This window comes from Centropristis striata, chromosome 1 (genome assembly GCF_030273125.1).
Source record: "Centropristis striata isolate RG_2023a ecotype Rhode Island chromosome 1, C.striata_1.0, whole genome shotgun sequence".
Lineage (NCBI taxonomy): Eukaryota > Metazoa > Chordata > Actinopteri > Perciformes > Serranidae > Centropristis > Centropristis striata.
Genome location: NC_081517.1, coordinates 19,890,249 through 19,911,810, shown reverse-complemented (window position 1 = coordinate 19,911,810; position 21,562 = coordinate 19,890,249). Strand labels below are relative to the sequence as shown.

The 21,562-nt window shown below is 42.0% G+C and overlaps 1 protein-coding gene and 3 non-coding genes across 4 annotated transcripts; 1 reads left to right on the top strand and 3 right to left on the bottom strand.

Annotated features, from left to right (window-relative positions):
• Window positions 1-1,591: 1,591 nt before the first annotated feature.
• Window positions 1,592-1,786, bottom strand: LOC131980097 (U2 spliceosomal RNA). Its single transcript, XR_009395185.1, has one exon. It is a non-coding gene; the product is annotated as a U2 spliceosomal RNA (small nuclear RNA).
• Window positions 1,787-2,059: 273 nt separating this feature from the next.
• LOC131980102 (U2 spliceosomal RNA) lies at window positions 2,060-2,246 on the top strand. The gene has a single exon (XR_009395186.1). It is a non-coding gene; the product is annotated as a U2 spliceosomal RNA (small nuclear RNA).
• A 1,415-nt stretch (window positions 2,247-3,661) lies between these two features.
• LOC131980084 (U2 spliceosomal RNA) lies at window positions 3,662-3,848 on the bottom strand. Its single transcript, XR_009395182.1, has one exon. It is a non-coding gene; the product is annotated as a U2 spliceosomal RNA (small nuclear RNA).
• A 12,051-nt stretch (window positions 3,849-15,899) lies between these two features.
• Window positions 15,900-20,374, bottom strand: hapstr1b (HUWE1 associated protein modifying stress responses b). The gene is made up of 4 exons (XM_059334123.1): window positions 19,925-20,374; window positions 18,212-18,292; window positions 17,806-18,081; window positions 15,900-17,696 (listed from the first exon to the last, which is right to left on the bottom strand). Exons 1-4 carry the CDS (start codon window positions 20,118-20,120, stop codon window positions 17,458-17,460), a joined length of 792 nt encoding a protein of 263 aa, XP_059190106.1. The 5' UTR covers window positions 20,121-20,374; the 3' UTR covers window positions 15,900-17,457.
• Window positions 20,375-21,562: the final 1,188 nt, after the last annotated feature.

The following is a 21,562-nucleotide window of genomic DNA, read 5'->3' as shown; positions in this document are numbered from 1 at the left end:
ACAGTACTCCAAATGTGCGAACATTTGTTACACATGCTTCACCACGCATGGTATGGTCCAGGTCAGCCTCCTGACAGCAGATTCAGACTCAGGACACAACGACACCAGGTGCTGCTGAGCTCCGCCCCCCAGACGAGCTCCGGCTCCACATCCTCCTCTCTCCGGACCACCGCTCCAGTCTCTGATCAGAAAGTCTTCCAATGTTTGTGGGCTGTCTGAGAAGACTGATATAAATTAAGACGACCGCCATCCTCTGCTTCAGAGAGACAGCCTGCACCGCTGGACTGCAGGTCTCTGCTCGGTGTCACGGCAAACCCATGGATCTAACACTTGAACTACTGTATGATCATTTAGAAACAAGAAACAGCATTTTTTTAACCTTTTCATTATCAGTGATGAAGCGTAGAGTTGTGGTCGTGAACGTCATGAAACAACCGTTGTTGTTGTTTAATTGATGCCGCTACCAGCTGTCAGCAGTAAACTGAAAAGGCACCCACGTGGAGGGCTGGAAAATGACCAATCATAAGAGGCCTGGGGTCAGCCTTGGCCCCGCCCCCAATGTGTAAAGAGTCCTCGCTCCGCGGGAGCAGAGCTCCATCGAGAGCGAGCAAGGGGGAGAGTCTGCTTCACTCAGTTGCTGAATATGTGCGCGAAGATCAAACAATGACTCAAATATGACGCTATAGTCCACCTCTGCCTGCTCACTGTGGCGGAACTGTCTCCACCAGCAGTTCATTTCAGTTGATTGCAGTTGACTGCTGTGATTGGTCAACTCCACCTGGCCACCTGGTTGCTTAGCTACCAAAGCCTCCCCCCGACCCCCCCCTCCCTTCTCCAAGACAGACTCTAGGGCTGTGTCCCAATGTCAAGGAAGGATGCTCAAACGGCTGGATTTGAAGGATGCCACGTCATCGACATCCGCCGAAGGACTGTCCCAATGTCGAGGATCCTCCGGAGGACAGAGTCCTTCTTTTGCCCAAATTCCAAGGATGCATGTGTGTATCCTCCGTGCGCTCCCATTACCCATAAAGCATTGCGCACACCGGTCTACCGGGAGATTTAAAAATGGCGAGCGTAGAAACAGCGACGCTAGCGGCGCAATATGCATTTAAATATATAAGTATTTTCAGTTTGCACTGAATGTTGTCACATAACTTACAAAAGGTGTGTTTAAAGTCAAGCAAAAACATATAGATAAACCAATGCCAGAATATTAAGCTAAAGATAATAAACGTCATCTTGATACATTGCCGGTTAAGTTAATTAATGCCGTCTCAGTCGTTAAAGTTATTGTTAATTAATTTATATGCGTCCGATGATGATGTACTATGTGCAACTGTGCCATTCAGAAAGTTATACGTTTCTTTATTGTGTTTACAGGGACCGAAAGTCCGCTATTATCCGTTATTGTTATTTATAAATAACTCTTATTGTACTGTACTGTAAAATAAAAAATAAAAAATCACAGAATATATTTCCATGATGAATTATGCTCCGCTGCTTTTATGAAACTAAGTAGCGGCCAAATTCAGCCAGGATCAGTTAAATATTCAGGTTTAATCCACTTTGTGGCTTTTACTTGATAAATTGTGGAGATTCAACCTTAAAGCATCTTCTTCCATTTTCACAAATATGTTTCAGAGTGCTGATGCCAAAGACACATCCATGTCGTGAACTGATTTTGAAATTACGGCGCTGAATTTATTTATGTATTTATTTATTTTTTATTAAACTGATAAGAACAGATACTACACTTGATCTTAGCCAAAGGTCCGAGAGCGGCGCTGAAGTTAAGCAGGACGTCCAATTACGCAATGACGCACAGCTGCACACTCCGAAGGCTGTCCCATTTGTGCATTACACCAGTCAAAGGAAGGACTCTTGCCTTGCCTTCGGAGGACCCGACTCTGAAGGAAGGATCCTACCAAGGAAGGATCCTTGACATTGGGACACAGCTTAGCTGTGAGTCCTTCCTTTGACTGGTGTAATGCACAAATGGGACAGCCTTCGGAGTGTGCAGCTGTGCGTCATTGCGTAATTGGACGTCCTGCTTAACTTCAGCGCCGCTCTCGGACCTTTGGCTAAGATCAAGTGTAGTATCTGTTCTTATCAGTTTAATAAAAAATAAATAAATAAATTCAGCGCCGCAATTTCAAAATCAGTTCACGACATGAATGTGTCTCTGGCATCAGCACTCTGACACATATTTGTGAAAATGGAAGAAGATGCTTTAAGGTTGAATCTCCACGATTTATCAAGTAAAAACCATAAAGTGGATTAAACCTGAATATTTAACTGATCCTGGCTGAATTCGGCCGCTACTTAGTGTCATGAATGCAGCGGCGCATAATTCATCATGGAAATATATTCTGTGATTTTTTATTTTTTTATTATTTATTATATTATAAATAACAATAACGGATAATAGCGGACTTTCGGTCCCTGTAAACACAATAAAGAAATGTATAACTTTCTGAATGGCACAGTTGCACATAGTACATCATCATCGGACACATATAAATTAATAAACAATAACTTTAGCGACTGAGACGGCATTAATTAACTTAACCGGCAATGTATCAAGATGACGTTTATTATCTTTAGACAAATATTCTGGCATTTGTTTATGTTTATGTTTTTGCTTGACTTTGAACACACGTTTTGTAAGTTATGTGACAACATTCAGTGTAAACTGTAAATACTTATTTAAATGCATATTGCGCCGCTATCGTCGCTGTTTCTACGCTCGCCATTTTTAAATCTCCCGGTAGACCGGTGTGCGCAATGCTTTATGGGTAATGGGAGCGCACGGAGGATACACACATGCATCCTTGCAATTTGGGCAGAAGAAGGACTCTGTCCTCCGGAGCATCCTTCCTTGACTGTCCTCCGGAGCATCCTTCCTTGACATTGGGACACAGCCATTGGCTGTGTCCCAAAGTCAAGGAAGGATGCTCAAACGGCTGGATTTGAAGGACACTACGTCATCGACATCCGCCGAAGGACTGTCCCAATGTCGAGGATGCTCCGGAGGACAGAGTCCTTCTTTTGCCCAAATTCCGAGGATGCATTTGTGTATCCTCCGTGCGCTCCGACTAAGCATTGCGCACACCGGTCTACCGGGAGATTTAAAAATGGCGAGCGTAGAAACAGCGACGCCGGCGGCGCAATATGCATTTAAATATGTAGATATTTTCAGTTTACACTGAATGTTATCACATAACTTACAAAACGTGTGTTCAAAGTCAAGCAAAAACATAAACATAAACAAATGCCAGAATATTAAGCTTAAAGATAATAAACGTCATCTTGATACATTGCCGGTTAAGTTAATTAATGCCGTCTCAGTCGCTAAAGTTATTGTTAATTAATTTATATGCATCCGATGATGATGTACTATGTGCAACTGTGCCATTCAGAAAGTTATACATTTCTTTATTATGTTTACAGGGACCAAAAGTCTGCCATTATCCGTTATTGTTATTTATAAATAACTGTTATTGTACTGTACTGTAAAATAAAAAATAAAAAATCACAGAACATATTTCCATGATGAATTATGCGCCGCTGCATTCATGGCACTAAGTAGCGGCTGAATTCAGCCAGGATCACTAAAATATTCAGGTTTAATCCACTTTATGGTTTTTACTTGATAAATCGTGGAGATTCAACCTTAAAGCATCTTCTTCCATTTTCACAAATATGTGTCAGAGTGCTGATGCCGGAGACACATTCATGTCGTGAACTGATTTTGAAATTGCGGCGCTGAATTTATTTATTTATTTTTTATTAAACTGATAAGAACAGATACTACACTCGATCTTAGCCAAAGGGCCGAGAGCGGCGCTGAATTTATTTATTTATTTTTTATTAAACTGATGAGAACAGATACTACACTTGATCTTAGCAAAAGGGCCGAGAGCGGCACTGAAGTTAAGCAGGACGTCCAATTACGCAATGACGCACAGCTGCACACTCCGAAGGCTGTCCCATTTGTGCATTACACCAGTCAAAGGAAGGACTCTTGCCTTGCCTTCGGAGGACCCGACTCTGAAGGAAGGATCCTACCAAGGAAGGATCCTTGACATTGGGACACAGCCATACTAATTTAAAGGACATGGCGTTTTTTCATAAAGCATGATACCTTATAACTTGACCATACATTGTCCAATCTGCCTCAAACTTGTCATGCATGATGATGGTTCATCACTGACCAGTTCTACATAACAATATTTAATAAATTCCCGCCCTTTTGATTAGCCACGCCCCCTTTTACTAACTAATGAACCATTTGTCCTAGAAACTTGTATGAGGTTTCTGTGAACTCAGGCCAGAGTCCCTGTTTAACTGCTGATTTAATCAATGAGAATCAAGGGCCAGAGGCAAGCACACAATCAAAATTTCTTTAGACATTTTCTAGTTTTAACTCTTATACTGAACATAAACCTTAAGTTGAAACCTGAGAGTGTTAAAGTGTTGAAACAAGTTCTGCATAGGCGCAGTGATGGACATTGTTGCTCAACTTAAGATAATGCATGAAAATTGGTGAATAACATTTCATCAAGATGTCATACAAACCATTGTATGACATGCTGTAGCATTGGCAAGAGAAAGGCTCATCATGTAAGGTTGCTGATCTGAAAAGAAAAAAAAGGTTTTGTACAACTTAGCTTTCCCCATGTGGTGGATGAGTCATTGTACAACTTTGTTCTTTTTTGACAACATACTGTGTCGGCCTTCAGCAGTGTGAAACCTCACTAGTTGGACTCAAGTCCCCTTTTGGGAAATGGAGACCACCATCCATGTCTGCCAGGCCTAAAGAAATGTTTCTAAAATCCACTCAACATTGGAAAAACATAGATATGTTCAGCTCTTTCTTGACACAACCAATATAAACATACAGAGAGTTGGATAGGTAGAGAGTTATAGGTCACTATAATCAGTCCATCTGTCTGTATTGTCAAATGCAACGAAGTATGACTCTTAAATAAGAGATAGGGGACAAAAGCCATTCAATCTTTAAGTAGAGAAAAAAGAACACTATAAACTTTAGCTATCTTGGATATCCTTGAAAGTTTTTTTATTTTTTTTTATTTTTATCCCACGATTTTGTAACCCATTTATTTATCACCCAGTTTTTCCTATCATGATCCTGGGCGCCACCTCGTCCCTGTCGGTCTGGGGAGAGCCCTGAACTGGCCACATGCTTCCTCCGAGACATGTGGAGTTAGCAGACCACTTCTTGTCACCGGACAGGGAGAGTTTCCCCGGTAGGACGCATCGCGTGGGAGGATCACGTTATTCCCACCGGTTCCTCCCCCCCCATCAGGCGCCCCGACCGACCAGAGGGAGGCTCTATAGCGACCAGGATCAATGCACGTTTTTGTGAGAGGTCCTGTAAGGGGATCCTCGGGGGACACGGGGAGAACATGCAAACTCACCAAGGAAACAACACCTGAGGAAATGCAAAGACTGACTTTAGTAAATACCCACTGATCTGACTAACTCATACTGCTGAAGCCTTATTTTAGCATGTGGATTTTGTCTTTTTTTTGTTTTACCTTGGACTCACAATCTCCTCACAGCATTTATGGAGAAGAGTAATGATTACAGCCACCAATAAATCTTTCAATATGCATAAAGGCATATTAGTATTGTTTTAAGATAAGCTTGAAGAATTCCAAACTCATCCTTTAAGCACAACAGGATGTCAGGAGAAATCATTTCAAATCAAATTTCATATAAATCATTTATCCTCCTCAATTAACTCTATCGAGTGTCCATGGCAATCTCACCTCCCCTCAAACATATGAGAGAAAGAGAATCAGACAGACGGAGACTCTGCAGCCGCTGGATCGTACATCATGGTCGTTCACACAGCAGCACGGTGGAGCAGTAAGTTCATTACAGAGGAAGTTTCACTGTGACATTCAGTTATCACAGTTGACAAGCTAGCTAACATTTTCTAACAACAGCTACTTGCAGCCGATGTCAGTTTTTAGCCAAGAGATCACTTTAAAAAGATGTTGTAGTTAGCTAACATAATATATTTATATTGATAGTATATATTACCTACAAAGAAACAAGTTGTGAACACACTTTTAAGTTCTGTAAGCAGTTTCTTATTTACACATCCAGCAATTGGACCAACCATAGAATTAAAATAAGAGGGTAAAACGGACATTGTACTGTTGATGACAAGTCCAAGAAATAAAAAATAAAAAAACATTTCAATACCGTGGAACAGTGCAATATATTTGTTTTATGTGCAAAAACTCCCATTTTGTTCCTTTGAATATCCCCACCTGCTGCTCCCCCTTCTTCTTTTGCTTTTTAATAGGTTTTCTTATATTTTCTTTGCTATGTTTAAATTATTGTATTCTGTTGCACTAAAACGAGAGCTGCTCTTTTTAATTTCGCTGTACTTCTGTGCAATGACAAATAAAAACTATTCTATTCTGTTTTATTGTATTCTATTAACTGGAAAATAAGATTCTTGCAATTGTTGTTTGTTGTTATGGTCAGGTATGGACAAGCCATGAGTGTCAGCAGCAGACTGGATAGTTAGCTAACTAGCACTGCTGTCCTCTCTCCTCCTGATGGAGTAGTCTCTAAGCAGCAGGGAGTGAGGGGGAGGGACTGTTGGATTCAGCACTGCTGCTGGCCACAAGGCCACTTTCCTGCTCATTCTGTGTAACCAGTGTAGCATGAAAGCATGATTGAATTAGCAAGCTAGCTAACTAGCAGATGGATGGCTTATTTCACCATGTTTTCATGCTATACTGGTTATACAACATGAAAGAAAAAGTTGTCACCCATCGAGCAATGACTTTGCTTTCCTACACTGTGAAACAAGTGTGTGAGGATGAAGCATTAGATTTTGTATGTTCCTCACTTATCGGCTGGCTTTTCATGCAGTTACTGCAATTGTACTCAAAAAAGGCCACTACTCTGACAATCCTGATATCTTGATTTCAATAGGAATGTCTGTGTCTTTATATATATATTTCTATGTCGTGGTGAAGAAGGAGCTGAGCCTGAAGGCAAAGCTCTTGATTTGCCGGTCCATCTATGTTCCAACCCTCACCTATGGTCATGAGCTCTTTCACCAAAAGAACGAGATCACGGATACAAGCGGCTGAAATGAGTTTCCTCCGTAGGGTGGCTGGGCTCAGCCTTAGAGATAGGGTGAGGAGCTCAGACATCTGGAGGAAGCTCGGAGTAGAGCTGCTCCTCCTTCGCATCTGGTAAGAGGTGTTCCAGGCACGTCCAACTGATAGGAGGCCCTGGGGAAGACCCAGAACACGGTGGAGGGATTATATCTCTCGCCTGGCCTGGGAACACCTCTGGGTCCCCCAGGAGGAGCTGGACGTTGTGGACGCCTGGAATACCCTGCTTAACCTACTGCCCCTGCGACCCGGCCCCGGGTAAGTGGAGGAAAATGGATGGATATTTCTATGTGAGGGCAATCATTCACCTGGAGTTGTGTTTTTGGCCACCTCAAAAATGTGAGACTCTCTTTTAGCTCTGTTTTTGGTCTCTATCAAGCCTCTCCTGAGAGAAATATCTGGCTTTTTAGCTGGTAAATCTATTTGATGTTTATTATTATTGTTGTATTATAAAATATTCAGCAATATAAAGTAATTCAGCTTAGCTTAGCTTTTGCCAGCTGCAACATGAAAGCAATGTATATATTAATGCACCACTAACTATTTCCATTTTGATGCTAATAGTTATTACTTTTACTCAACTAGCATTTTGAATGCAGGAGTTTTACATGTGACCCTATTTTACACTGTAGTATTGCTACTTTTGCTGAACTAATCTAAATCTAACTATCTTAATACTGATCCCCTGCAGTGGGTGGCTATTAGAATTAAACCAGCACAGAAATAGCAGGAAAGTTTCACCTTCCTCTTAGTTATAATGCTTCTCCCTCTCTGAGTTCACTGCTCAGGTCAGTATGTCATGCTAAGTGCCAGACGCAGAGTATATTCAGTGTATTATTAAGCAGATGAATAGTACTCCATTAAGAGCATAATTCTCTGGTTGTTGAAGAATATAATTGTAGTGGCTTGAACAGTTCCCAGTAGATGTCTCCCCCAGAGCTGAAATGAAAATTATGCCCTTTCCACTAACAAGCTTCCTAACTGACCTCCACGGAGGAAATGGACTCAGACCCTTCTGAATCTTCGAGCAATATCTCCCAAATTATATGTCTAGTAGCAGGTTTAGGAGCTCCTGAAAATGATCCTCCCACCTTCATGCAGTAATCCCACTCAAGACCAGTGTGTCCCCGTACCTGCTGAGCACAGGTAGGTCAACGATCTGCCTCCTCATCCTGAGTCACCAGAAGGATTTTTTGTACTTTGTCCTGACACATGTCCATAAGCTCCTCCTGCACTGAACCTTTTCAGCTCACACCTCTCTGTTGAAGTCTCTCCATCTCAAACAGGCTTAAAAGACTTTTTTTTTTGGCTGGACAGCCTCTCTCCTTTCATGTCCACCGGAAGGTTCTTGGGTGGGAGCAGTAACTAAAAAAGAAGAAGAAGGTCACTTGGGAACAATCCAAAGACACATCACTGACATATTGACACTGTATAAAGTTGTGGCAAACAAGTGAACAAACACAGCTTCAACCCTGTATTTCAATGTTTGTTGTGTCTCGTTCTCAGGATTTTGGGGTTTGACTGGCTGTTGCACAACATAGTTTATTTCATGCATTCTGGCACCTTTAACTTGGAGAAATGTTTCCTGACAAATTAATGTCTGGAATCTCAAACTCTGTTTTGGTCTCTCCACCAACTCCTGAGGGAAATTTTGGGATTTAAAGCTACTAAATGCTCCTCTGTGTTTACCTGCTAGTTCCTAATGTTGTCTGTTTGCAGTATGGTGCTGAACAGGTAGAATTAACTGGGGTTTTATAACTTTTCCCTCTGAAAATAGCTGTGTGTTTCTGTTGTAAATGAGGTTGATTAGAGGAGTGGGACTGAATTCTAAAAAGCTACATAGAGCTAAGGAGAACTGTAAAGTTGAGTCCTAAATGTTTGTAGTTTAGCCCTTTCTAGTGGACTCTCTTACATTGCATATGGTTGTAAAGCACTACAAGGAGTTTTTAACTAGTTATGAAACAGTCTCAGTTTAAAACTGATGCCTCAATATGATGTGATATACAGAAGGAAATGCAATCAGTGAGACGATTGGCTTCAACAACACAAAATGAAAGTTCCTTGTAGTTGATTTAAGATTATTTACAGTATATTGCCAATTTATTGGTTGTTTTTTTTCATTAAATTGATTAGTCCTTTATCTATAAAATGGAAAACGACCCATAAAAATGACCCATCACCAGTTCCCAGAGTCCAATGCGTTGTATTCAAATAGCATGTCTCGTTTGACCAACAGTCAAAAACCCCAAAGATAATTAAATCACAATGATTTAACACGACACATCCTGGAGGTCTTGGAGCTGGGGCGCCGACCATTAGACACAATGCCTACGGTTCCTGTCATATCTCTGCTGTTGGATATCCAATATATGCAACAACAACAACAACAACAACAACAACAAAAACCCTGCCAAAATAATGAAAAGTAGACAATGATATAAAACTGGAAGAAACAATCCTCACAAAACAAATAGTAGAGTTATACTTTTATTTACAAGACTGTTTCTTTAGGTGTAGGCACCAAAATACTTGTGCAAAGTTAGGAAGAAATGACAGTATTGGGATTAGGGACTTACCTGACTTCTATACTGTCACCAGACACAAATTCATAGAAAAGCTATGAAATTTTAGTGCATTACTCTCGAAATTATCTGAACCTTTCATGAGAACAGCCGGACTCACAACACCGCAAACCTTTTTTCAATATTAGTTAACGCTCAATCCATTATGTGATTTATTGAATACATGTACTAGTAGTTTCAGTACTTAATACAAGCACTTACCAAGAGCCGTCCTCATCTACACATCCCCGTGTCCTTGACCTCCAACAGAAGAGCACCACAAGGTGATGGTTAAAACCACTGGGCTGAAAACAACATTTTCTGTTTTGCAGGCTCCCTTTTTCAACTTAATGGTGAAGTGAGTCCGGTGAGGGCCTGGATTTGAGCGATCGACCCACAGAGGTACAGTACAGGTCGGCCACTGTCGAAGGCTAATGGCTCACAAAGTCACACCAGGTAAAGCCTGCTGAAAAATTTGAAATGTACCAAAACGAAATATCACTTCAAGCTCAGAATATTGGAAAAAATGGAGCAGTGCTGAAGAGAGGGCAAGTGGGACTGTGAGTGTGTGTGTGAGGGCAAGTGTGTAGGTGTGTGTGAGTGAGTGAACACGTAGAGGAGCTGATCCTATCAGACTCTTGTCAGGTCCTGTTGGGTTTTTCTATATAAACCTGTGAGCAAGGAGACTTGTGCTGCACTTACACTTTTTCTAACCCCCCTTTCTGTCTATATGTCTCTCGCTCACACAAACACACACTCTGTCAGTCTCTTCCTGTTTTCCTCTGTCTTTCTACATTTCCCCTTTTCTCACATCATTAGTCTCCCCATGTCTCTTCTTGCTCTCTCCCTGGAGCTCAGTGAGGATTTAGGCCTCCTCTCCTCCTAGACTCACCTACATCCTTTCATCCTGTTCCCTCCTCTCATCCTCCTCCTCCTCACTCCCCTCTCCCTCCTTTTCTTCTCTCTCTTCTCTCTCTCTCTCTCCCCCCCCTCCTTGCTTAACCTGCTTCCTGAGCCCAAAAAATAAACCCACACACACAAGCAAACACACACCGGCACATTACACACTGTGCACACGCATACAGAATGAAGCCCAAACCCATCTGCAGCCAGCAGCACAACATCTAATCCTTATGCTTGGGGAGGAGGGGGACCTTGCAATCATTCCTGCTCTCTTCCTGCCCCACCATTCATTTTCTTTTCTCTTCTTCAATCATTTCCTCCATCCTTTAATGCGTGCCCAGCATCCCACTGGTGCTGCTTTTGAGGACGCACTGGAACTGCTTCCTCCTTTTTGGACCTTTCTTGTCTAGTCCAGTGGTTGTCACTCATGTGCCACAAAAACACACACAGACCGATGTTCAAACCACAAAAGCCAATTTCACTCATCGGCACACCTTCTAATAAAAAAAAAAAGTGAAATAAGCTGGTGTAGTATTTGGTTTGGATGAAAACCTGAGGACTGTAAGCTATGCGTGACACATGAGTGAAAGCCGCTGGTCTTGAAGTGATGATGCCTGGTGATGCTGCTGTCCTGCTGCGCTGGACGCTGCTGCCGCCCTGTGGCCGCACGCCTGAACCGCAACCCCTCTGCCATAATGACCGTTTGATTTTTAGACGAGTTGCATCACGACCCTCCCTCACATACACATACACACACACCACCGCCACCACCACCACCGCCACCTCTACCTCCCCTCTCCATCCACCCCCACCACCATCACCCCCACAACCCCTCCTCTCCGGGTTGGATAAATATTGCTGGAAGATATATAACGTGTTGCTATGGTGATCAGCTCGTGGGTTTTTTTTTCATGGCATTTGTGGAAGACAGGGACATGCTGGTGCGCAGGGAGCTCTGAAGATCTGGTGTGTGTGAGTGTGTGTGTGTGTGTGTGTGTGTGTGTGTGCAAGTATGTTTATGTTTGATAGAGAAGGATGGAGGAAGGGGAGGGGAGGAGATTGGGGAGGTGGTGGAGGGGGGAGGGGGGTCTCCTTTTGAAGAGGAGGAACATTCACAAAAACACAGCAGACCCAAAAATAGGAGACAATCTCTCAGACCTTGTGTTTTCATGCACGCCACGCATCGCTCACCTACCGTAGTCTATGTGCACAAAACTAAGAGCCCTGACTAGCAGCCGTCTCTGGGGAGTGTTTAACCTCTCTTCCTCCTCCTCTCCTCCTTCCCTGTCTCCTCCACCACCACCACTACCACCACCTCTCCATCTCCCACCACCACCCCTGCTCTCCGGCTGCTCTATCTCTCTGGGGACACATTCTCAGTCTGCCTGATTGGCTTCTGTTTATGTGCATGTGCTAATGTGTTTGTGTGTATGTGAGTGCATAAGCATGCTGTCCTCTATCAATTAGTGCAAGCTGGTGCAGCAATTAACATTACCCATTGTGTTTACGATGTGTACGTCGCCACACAGCCGCACACGCACACAAGGGATAACTAGTGCATTTGAACACTCCCTAATGGTCAAGCCCACACAGACAAACAATTGCTATGACGGAGCGGACGTTTGAACGTGTGTGTGTGTCAGTAATGGTTCACAAGACACACCACCAACTCTCTCTTTCAGACCAGACGGCATCCTAGGAGACACCTATATGTGTGTGTTTATGAGCGTGCGTGTGAGCTGATACCAGCGCAGCCCAGATGGCCATCTTCGAGGGGTTTTCTGGAACATTCAGACACTTGTTGCTTCTCGTCATGTCTCTTTCTCTCCCTCTCTCTCTCCCTCACACACACACACACACACACACACACACACACACACATGCACAGTGGTCCTTTTGAAGTGTGAAACAGCTTGCGGTCAGCTCTCTCTTCCATGGTTCCATCAAATAGCAGCCTTTAGAGCCTTCAGATACATGATGAAACAAAAACAACCATGCGGTGTTAGCAGAGGAAAGCAACAACAGATATTCTCGCTGGATGTGGTGGATAGACAGTGCAGATCTTTATCATGCTCTGCTGTGACTGACTGGTAGAGTCAGGAGATCATATGGTGGCGAGACCAAAAGGTTGACCCAAAAATGCTGCTGACCTGGTAGCTTTCCCCGAACAAATCAAAGGGGATGTCACTTCCCTTGTTACTGTCTTCAGGTGTGTTGGTTCTGAAGCAGTGATTTAGTGAAGACAGACAGTGGTGCTCAGTTTCTAATGGCTGTTGTGTGTGTGTGTGTGTGTGTGTGTGTGTGTGTGTGTGTGTGTGTGTGTGTGTGTGTGTGTGTGTGTGTGTGTGTGTTTGTGTGGGTGCTGGCGCTGAGGTCAAACCTGCTGTCAGATCAGAGATAGGCATGGAACCAAAAACCGGCAAAGACTTCTGCTATGAAAGAGGAAACATGATTTTGGGCTTGTTTTATGAGCTGTATGAAATATAATTGAGGGCTAGAAGGGGTCAGAAAAGGAGATGGATATTTTTCTTTTTGCTGAAGGGGGTAGACTCAATTTTTTAGGAGAGCAGGATAGGGTCTTATTATTTTTTCTTACCCTGGATATATATTTTTATTTCTATGCCCCGTGCTCAGTTCATGTGCCAAATTTCCAATCTTGCTTCTCCTTTGTGCAATTTTTGTTCCATTAATATAATGAGGTTTAACCCTTGTGTACTCCTCCCGTCGACTATACACCCATGGTCCTCAGTGGTAAAAAAGGATCCCTGGAGCACAGGAGGGTTAAAGGTGCTATACACAACATTGAGAACATTCATATAGCAGTAAACTGCTATTTACTATGCAAAGTTTTAGTGGAGTCCGTGGCTTTTAATCCGAGCTTCTTTGTTCTTTCTTGACAGCAAACAACAACAAATTGTTGTGGTAGCTGGTCCGGCCACGTGCAAATTTTAGTGCATGTGAATCCCACTAAGTGACTCGCGGCAACTTGCATTGTCTAGTAAGCATAAAGACCACTCTCAGACTACACTGTCCTGTCCCCACTGCTACCATTTTTAGGGCTGTTTGCGCCGCCAACTCAGCCTCTGCCACATTGTGAGCCATGTGCAGGCAATCAATATGCTCTGAAGTCAGTGTACACTTTTAAGTAGAGTGTAACATTTTAAATTGTTTATCCTGTTTTTCAAATAATGCTTAAACAAGTACACCGCATGGGTTATTATCATAAACTAAACCTGAAACTAAAATAAAAATGAGCAGTGAAAGATTTTGTTGTAATCGGTAACTGGAAACAAATGATATCCCTTAACAAAATCTTTAACTGAGCTAAAGAAATAATGTCAAGTTTAAAAAAAATAAAAAATATTTTAAAAATTAAAAAATCAACTTCATTTGATTTCCATTTGCGATTTGAGCTACCATAGATATCACCACTTAAAAAGGAGACAGAATTATTAAAATCTTAAAAATAAACAAAAAATTTAAAACTGTTTAAATGTTATTATGCTGTTAAAGTATTTTTAAGATATTAAAGAAGTCCTTATGAGGGCCTTCGAGAAACTAGGTTAAGCCCTCTCCCTGCACTAATAATTCCTGTACAGTCCCACATAAATCAGAAAATTGCTTTCCATCCAAGACCATAAAACTAGAAAACACTCAGACAGTGATCGATCAAACAAAGATTGTACAGTGCTTTAGATTTGTTATGTTAATATTTATAAAAAACTTGTCAGCATTAGAATCCAGATCTGCTTGAAAATACATAAAATAACAGACAATCTGGTTGCTTCTAAATAGGGTGATTATTATAATTGAGTCAGACTCATGACTGCTAAAGAAAGGTCATTGAAAACAATCATGTTGCCATTTTGCATCATAAAGGTAAAATGCTATGACATTTTGCAGATCGGTTTCGGTTGAGATGCAACGTGCATCGTCCTAATTTTGAAAAATAAGACTAGCAAACAAGAAATGTGCAAACTGTGAACAGGACATCAGCTTGGGATATTAAAAAAAAACACAAATTAATAACTTTTTACAAAGCAATCCTGCTGGCTTTATGTTCCAAATCTGGTAAAGATTAGATAAAAATTGTAGGAGTGTTAAAAGAAAAATAAGTGTGAGAATGTCTGTGTAGGTGGAAACTGTTGTGGCCTATTTGGACAAAAAGGTGTGGGAAAAGAGAAATGATTTTCCTTCAAGGCCTTAGTAGTTCGGATGGTTTTGATGCTTAATCTTACATTAGAAATAGCAAGTCGCTCCTGGGGTCAGAAAGGTACTTTTTGACATATCCTTTTCACTAACAGACACACAAACAGAACTGAAAGCACAGCCTTCTTGGCAGAGGTCATAAGCTTTAAAAACTGATATCTGTGTCGCTCCGGGTCTGTCCTGTCCTGTTCCCATTCATTCTTTTTAAGATGCCACAGCTGAAGAAGTACATAACTGCCTCTGATTACTCATCAGTGTGACTACAGCTGCACACTAATGCACTGAGTCACCTCAAATGACACCTTAAAATTTTAATCATTTTGTCATTATGTTTGTTTGTGTCCCCGTATCCCTTATTTGATGTTAATAGCTTAATTTCACGCTTTGATATTCTATGTCATTGTTTACTAATATACTATTTCAAAAATGCACTGCGAATTGTTTTAATGGAGCAGTACTGATTAAAATATTGTCTCCATGTTCAATATTTTATTATGCATCTAGAAAAGTGGCATTTCAGGTCAATGTTTAGCAGCACAAGCTTCTTTTGAGAAGGAAGAGAAAGCAGAACAAAGTAGTCTGCGTCGCCCCCGTGTGTTCGCAAAGTTGAACTGCACTGAAGATGTGAAGTTTCATGACAACCTCTTTTCAAAGAACTCTGCTATACAGCAATTTCAATAACAAACGGAGATATACAATCACCACTCACTCCTTTCAATAGATCCTTTATTCTTCTGCCCTTTGTGACTGATGACAGAATAACTGAATATCAAGTTCTTTTAAAGAAAGGGGTGATTAAGGAACTGAGAATGAATACAGCATTTGCTAACTGAGCAGGCACTACTATAGATAGTAGCTGAAGCTCTTAGGTTTTTCCACTTCATTGCACCTTTTTATCCTTCTTTCTTTCTCGAAACTGGCCCGAGGTAACTAATAGAAATATCACTGCTGAGAGTAAAGACTGTCCTGCACAGAAATAAGACTTTGCCATACAGACGGTGCAGTGAGCTAAACACTAAATGCAGCTGGTAGAAAACTCAAAGACAAAACTTAGACAAACGCTTGTACTTTCTTTAATGTCAGAATTGTTATTGTACATGGACATCCCAATGGATTTGCACTTCTTTTTACAATATGTACCACATATAACAGCACCTACATGTTATTTACACACATTACACAAGATTGTATCACAAAGCAGTGTGTGAAATTTGCAAAACAAGTGTCCCAAGCCTTGCTGAACCATCACACCCAATCGTCCATTAGTTGGCTAAGCAAAATAAAATGCAACTGCCATCGGCCCCAACTAGTTCACAGGCAACTGTCACCCTGTAGATTTTTTTACTTTAAAGCTGAAATCACAAGTGTAAATGTGGTGTAACTCTTAAATACAAGAGGCAGAATGATGACAATGCACCAGTTTATGTTATCAAAGGGCCAAATGTAAACATAAAGTAGGTAAGATACAAGCTTCAAAACACTCTTACTGCTCTTGATGCAAAAATGCAAGAACCGGTACTCATTGAAATGTATTTTAATGTGGGAGGGAAACTTAATATTTGCATTGTAAACATGATAATACCTATGAGCAACAGTGTGATTGGAAACTTGCAAATAAAAATGCAGGATGTGTACTGAAGCAAATCTTTGCCAAAAGCACATCTTGCATTTCTTTTCATCCCACTAAGTGTCAGCTAACTGACTAATAATAGTCACCATTATCTGTGTAAAGTGGAGTGACCTGCTTTGTGATAAAACCCTGCTTTGGGCTGCAAAGAGCAACTAAAGAAAAATAATAGGATGAATTTAAGGAAAACAGGAAATAATTCGGTCAAGTGGGTGCTGGATTTGCCAGAACCCTGCATCCACAAGCACACATACAAACACTCACACACACACACACACACACACCCACACTCACTGTTGCACAACAACCAGAGATACTGTAGCAGCTTTCTCAAAGGCAAAGACAAGTACAACACAGTAAGTGGCAGTTCTGCTGTCAGATACGCAAACACACAGAGCAGCAGCAGAATGAGATACACACGCTGACAAGCATTTTGAGGCGAGCCACACAGCGAGGAGGTGGTTCAACCTCCTGAGGAGCCCGGGTTTTAGTCCTGTCTGGTTTGGCCAGCACTCCACAGAGAAGGAGGAGGAGGAGGAAGTATGCTCAAAGAATGAGGGGAAGAGAACTGCAAACAGGAGGCAACAGCCTGGTTCAACTGATTATGGGATGTAGGAACAAAAAAGCCAAGCCAAATAAACAATGTCTAAATGCAACATTCTGCAATTCAAGGATTTCAAGTGTGATGTGTGCTCGCGTCTCTATCAGATCTACTACTGGGGGCAAACAAACAAACAAACAAACAAACAAACAGGAAAGAAAACTACTGTGGAGAGGATGTGTGAGACAACAGATTGGGGTGAAAGAAAAATAAAAAGAAGGGAATAAATGTGTGGATTGGTAATAGTTAAGTTTCTTTATTTGTAGCATTGCAACTAAGATGAGAAGGAGGAAGATTTCAATGGTTGGCCAAGGCATCAGTCCTCATCAGCTGTCCAGTCGGCCACCAAGGAGAGGACAGAGGAGGGATTAGTGGTGTAGGAAAAGTTCAGAGCATCCTATTACGTTTATGAGTCGGTGAGTCTGTGATGACATCACTACAGGGAGCGGGGCCACGTTTACGATTGGCTGTGGAATCCAAGTGGAGCGCCATCTCCTCAGCAATGAAGGTGTTGAGGTCTACGTCATGAAGACCATTCCTACGACGACTGAGGGACTGGGCGGGGTGAGTTGGGGAACCAGGAGGACCTGAACGCACAGAAATGCTTGCCATGGCACCACTAAGGCCTGGAATGAAAAAAAGAAGAAAATATGAAGCCACAGCGAAATGTTTTGAGTCCAACATCTTATTCTTATAATGCAAACGGTTCCTGCTGTAGAATGCAATTGAACCTACCATGCAGTGCTATGGCCTCTCTGAAAGGCTGCAGGTCTGTCTCCACAGAGCTGCCCGTCTCTGGGGGTGATGGTCGGCTTGCAGACACCATAGAAACTCGTGGTGGGGCGCGAGCTGTCCGTGGAGGTGGAACTTTGCCACACAGGAAGCTGATGAGGTCCTCCCGTCTGATTGTTCTTCTGCGCTTCTTAACCCATGCAATTACATCCTTATTCCTGCGCTGGTGGCCTAAGTGGATGCCGAGGTCATAGCTCCTTTGGCGGGCCTCCATACTCTCTGATGGCACACGGGATAAATGTTTTTAGAAAATCTAGACAATGCAAACAAACAGCATTTCCTGTGTGCCATACAAAATGTAACTAAAAAACAGTGAACCAAAAGATGTGAAATAGTCAAAGTGGCATGCCTTTATACAAGTTAGTGACAGCTGTGGCTGCATTCTGGAAGGGCACCCAGAGAGAAAGGCCTTGCTGCTGACATACTCGGTCTGTAAATCAAATTAAGAAAGTTAGTCAAAATGCCACAATAATAAAGCAGTGACATTCTTGTTACCTAAACCCCACTTTACAACCCCCCCCCCCACTTTACCTCAAATTTCTTCTTTAAAACGGTCAGAAATTGGACATTCAATTATATAAGCACTTGTGTCGGATACACAAGTGCAGTTATAGTTTTATTTGAGTTAAAAGAGGAAACTAACCACTGATGATGGTTGTAGGCGAGCATCTTCAATGGAGATTTAATCTAATGACTCCTATAACACATTCAAGGCCCCATTATACCCATCTCCACCTAGAAAATGATTGCAATGGTCATATGAAGAGCACTGATACATAGCAGAGGCGTTAGGAGCTTCTAAAAAGAACTGGTGACACCATATAAGGATTTAGTTCACCACAAAAATAAGTGGAAAAGCTCTGACCTATACAGTTCGTTACTACCAATCATCCTTTCACGATTTAAATCTTCACAACAAATCCTTCCATCTAATCTGCAGGAGCCTCCTACAGAGTTTCCTCTACAAGTGACTCACTGGTATTACATTTTATGAAGATGCAGCTGTTTTAGAGTCTGAACATACATGGGGGAGGGGGGGCAGAAGCATTTGGCCAAGCAGGATTTCCAGACTAAGTGGGGGATAATGACTGCACTTGACAAGTAGTCAAGAGCCTGTCTGGCAATTGGTGAACAAAGCCATCTTGAACATTAATTTTACTCCCAGCAAATAACTCACTGGTCAGATGTAGCCAACCATGATGTCACCATTTTAAATATAGACGTTTTAAATGAGGCCCACGTTTATTTCCCGTTTCAGTAATAGCAGAAGCTGTCAGGAACCGAAGTTACTTACAAGAAACAAAAACTTAATGTTGTGTTTAGATCACTCAGGGCAGAAAGACAAACAAGAAAATGTTAACTTTAATCCAATTGCCATTTTATTCTTAACAGTGCACCCATCGACAAAAGTCCACTGGGTTGTGTGTTGAAATAAATTGATTTGACGCCGTTAGTGATAGTTAAAGATCTAACAAACCACTGCGACAATAAACTATCGCTGCATTAGACCATCAACAAACCAGTTGTTTTCAGTCGACAAACTCCTCCCTGTGTATCGCCATTTTGACGAGCTGGGTAACTGTTAAGGGCTGGACAAAAACATTTACTGTGAGCCATGTTGGGTCTAAACTGGGTGCAAAAATGTGTTCAAAACAGACGGGAACACACACAACTGGGTTGGCCGGCATTTTCGTGAGCCTTTAGCTAAAGTGTTTAGCTGTGGGGGACCTGTGACAGCTCAGGGCCACTGTGAGGCAGATCCAGCCTGTTGTCCCTCTCTGACACGGTGACCAGCTGTTAGCGGCTGCTAGCGCTAGCAGCGGTTAGCTTCCATCGGCGAGCCCGGAACAGGGTCACGATGTCGGCAAGGGAACCACGAAACCATCGATTTCGGACACATTTTAAAACATTACACATTCAAGTATCACCAAACACAACCATGGAAACCAGCTCCACTAGCTATGCTGTTGAGAACCAGCTAGCATTAGCCTCGCCATGCCCTTTGTGTCTCTCCGCTAGCAACATTAGCTCCCATTAGCTGTGGCTTGACTCCGGTACAGACCTTTGTAGAGCTGAGCTACCGCCGTGGCCGAGTTCTGGAAGAGGTGCCACAGTTTCTGTTGGCTTTGTTCCGTCTCCTCCTCGTTTGGATCGGCCCGCTCGGCCTCTGCTAGACACTGCCGCTCCCACTTGGAGAACCAGTGCTCGGGGCCGTGCTCCTGGATCTCCGCTTCTCCCTCTTCCTTCTTCTCCTCCATAGCTAACGGTAGCTAGGCGTTAGCTAGTAGCTTATAAGCTAGCCGTCGTGTGAAATGTGTAATTCTTCGATTTCCGATGATATTTAACTGTGTTTCTTCTGTATACTCAAAAAGAAAGGCGTTACCAAACCTTAACAATGTAGAAAAGAGGAAACGCAGTAGCCGTTAAAGCCGCATTGTGACCGTGTTAATGCTGCCAATCCGCCCAGTGTAAAACACACCAAACTAACGATGACAACACCTAAGAATCTCTGTGGCTGGCCACGCCCCTTTTCTCGCTTTGTTGAATGGTGATTGGCTTCAGGGTTTTTTGTGGGCGGTGCTCTGTGCTGAACACGAAGCCTGATTGGCCGACGGCAAAAAAAGAGAAAAGGTCAGAGAAAAACAAAGTTGATTCCTCCCATGTAAGCTGCCATACAGCATTCTGTTCAGCAGGAGGCATCCTGCACAGGGAAATGTGGGCCATGATAATATGTGGTCAAATGTATGTCCTCTAACACTAACATATACTTTTTGTGTGCTTTTGGTTTGAGGCTGCTTTTCATTTCCAAGGCAACTCTTAGTTTTAATTTAAAAGTATAGAATTTGCCACTGGGGCCAAGTGAAAATTATGGGATAACGCAGAACCCCAAGCTGTTTCAAGCCGTTTTTTGCTCTTTTCACATTTTACTGACTCTGGCCTTGTATTTTGTATTTTAATGCAGCATAGTCCTGCACCTTAATGGAATCAACACAATCTTGGCTAGAAGTGGGATCAACTAAAAAGTGTATTTTGTGCATAATGCCAGTTATAATGACATGTATCATAAAAAAAAGGTGATTTTATCTGATTAATAATTTTTTTTAAAAATTAGTTTAAATTAATTTTTCACTTTTACAAGTGCCCACAAGTGCCATAAATATTGGGGGAAAATTGGTCTCCACCACAAGCTATACTTATTGAACTATTTAGATTTGTACCACCTTTCATGTCCTCTCCTCTCTGCTCTTAGCTGTTGCGTCCAATTTTCAGTGAATATTTCTCATGTGACAATGCGTCTCACCAATATCAATCATGGGGAGGGCAGAATTGAATGTTTTTAACGTGACCAAGTTATTCCAAACAGGTTATTCTTTGGGGACAGTTTAAATGACACATGTAGAATGCACTTATTTTTGACAGAAATATCATAATTTAAAGCTTTTCTAACGGAAACTTTTGTAACCTATGATCTTTTAAAATTTTGAATTCCAAGTTTCTTTGGCCATTTATTAAAAGAGAACATATTTTTCAGGGGTTCAGTGGATTAACGCTGACCCCTGAACAGACAGTACAATATATTGCATACAAACTTTTCATGTATAAAACTAATATTAGCAATCTGTTTCTTCTTCTTCCAAACGTTGCACACTGGTGATTTAAAGGCAATCTTCATGCTACAGGACAAGGGTTTTAAAACTTT

Bases quoted from the DNA above. Each gene is read 5' to 3' on its own strand.
- hapstr1b (XM_059334123.1), bottom strand. From the start codon at position 20,120: ATGGAGGAGAAGAAGGAAGAGGGAGAAGCGGAGATCCAGGAGCACGGC. The intron at 18,293-19,924 runs GTCTGTACCGGA...TTTGATTTACAG, and splicing joins GGTAGCTCAGCTCTACAAAG to ACCGAGTATGTCAGCAGCAA. The intron at 17,697-17,805 runs GTAGGTTCAATT...TTTTCATTCCAG, and splicing joins AGAGGCCATAGCACTGCATG to GCCTTAGTGGTGCCATGGCA.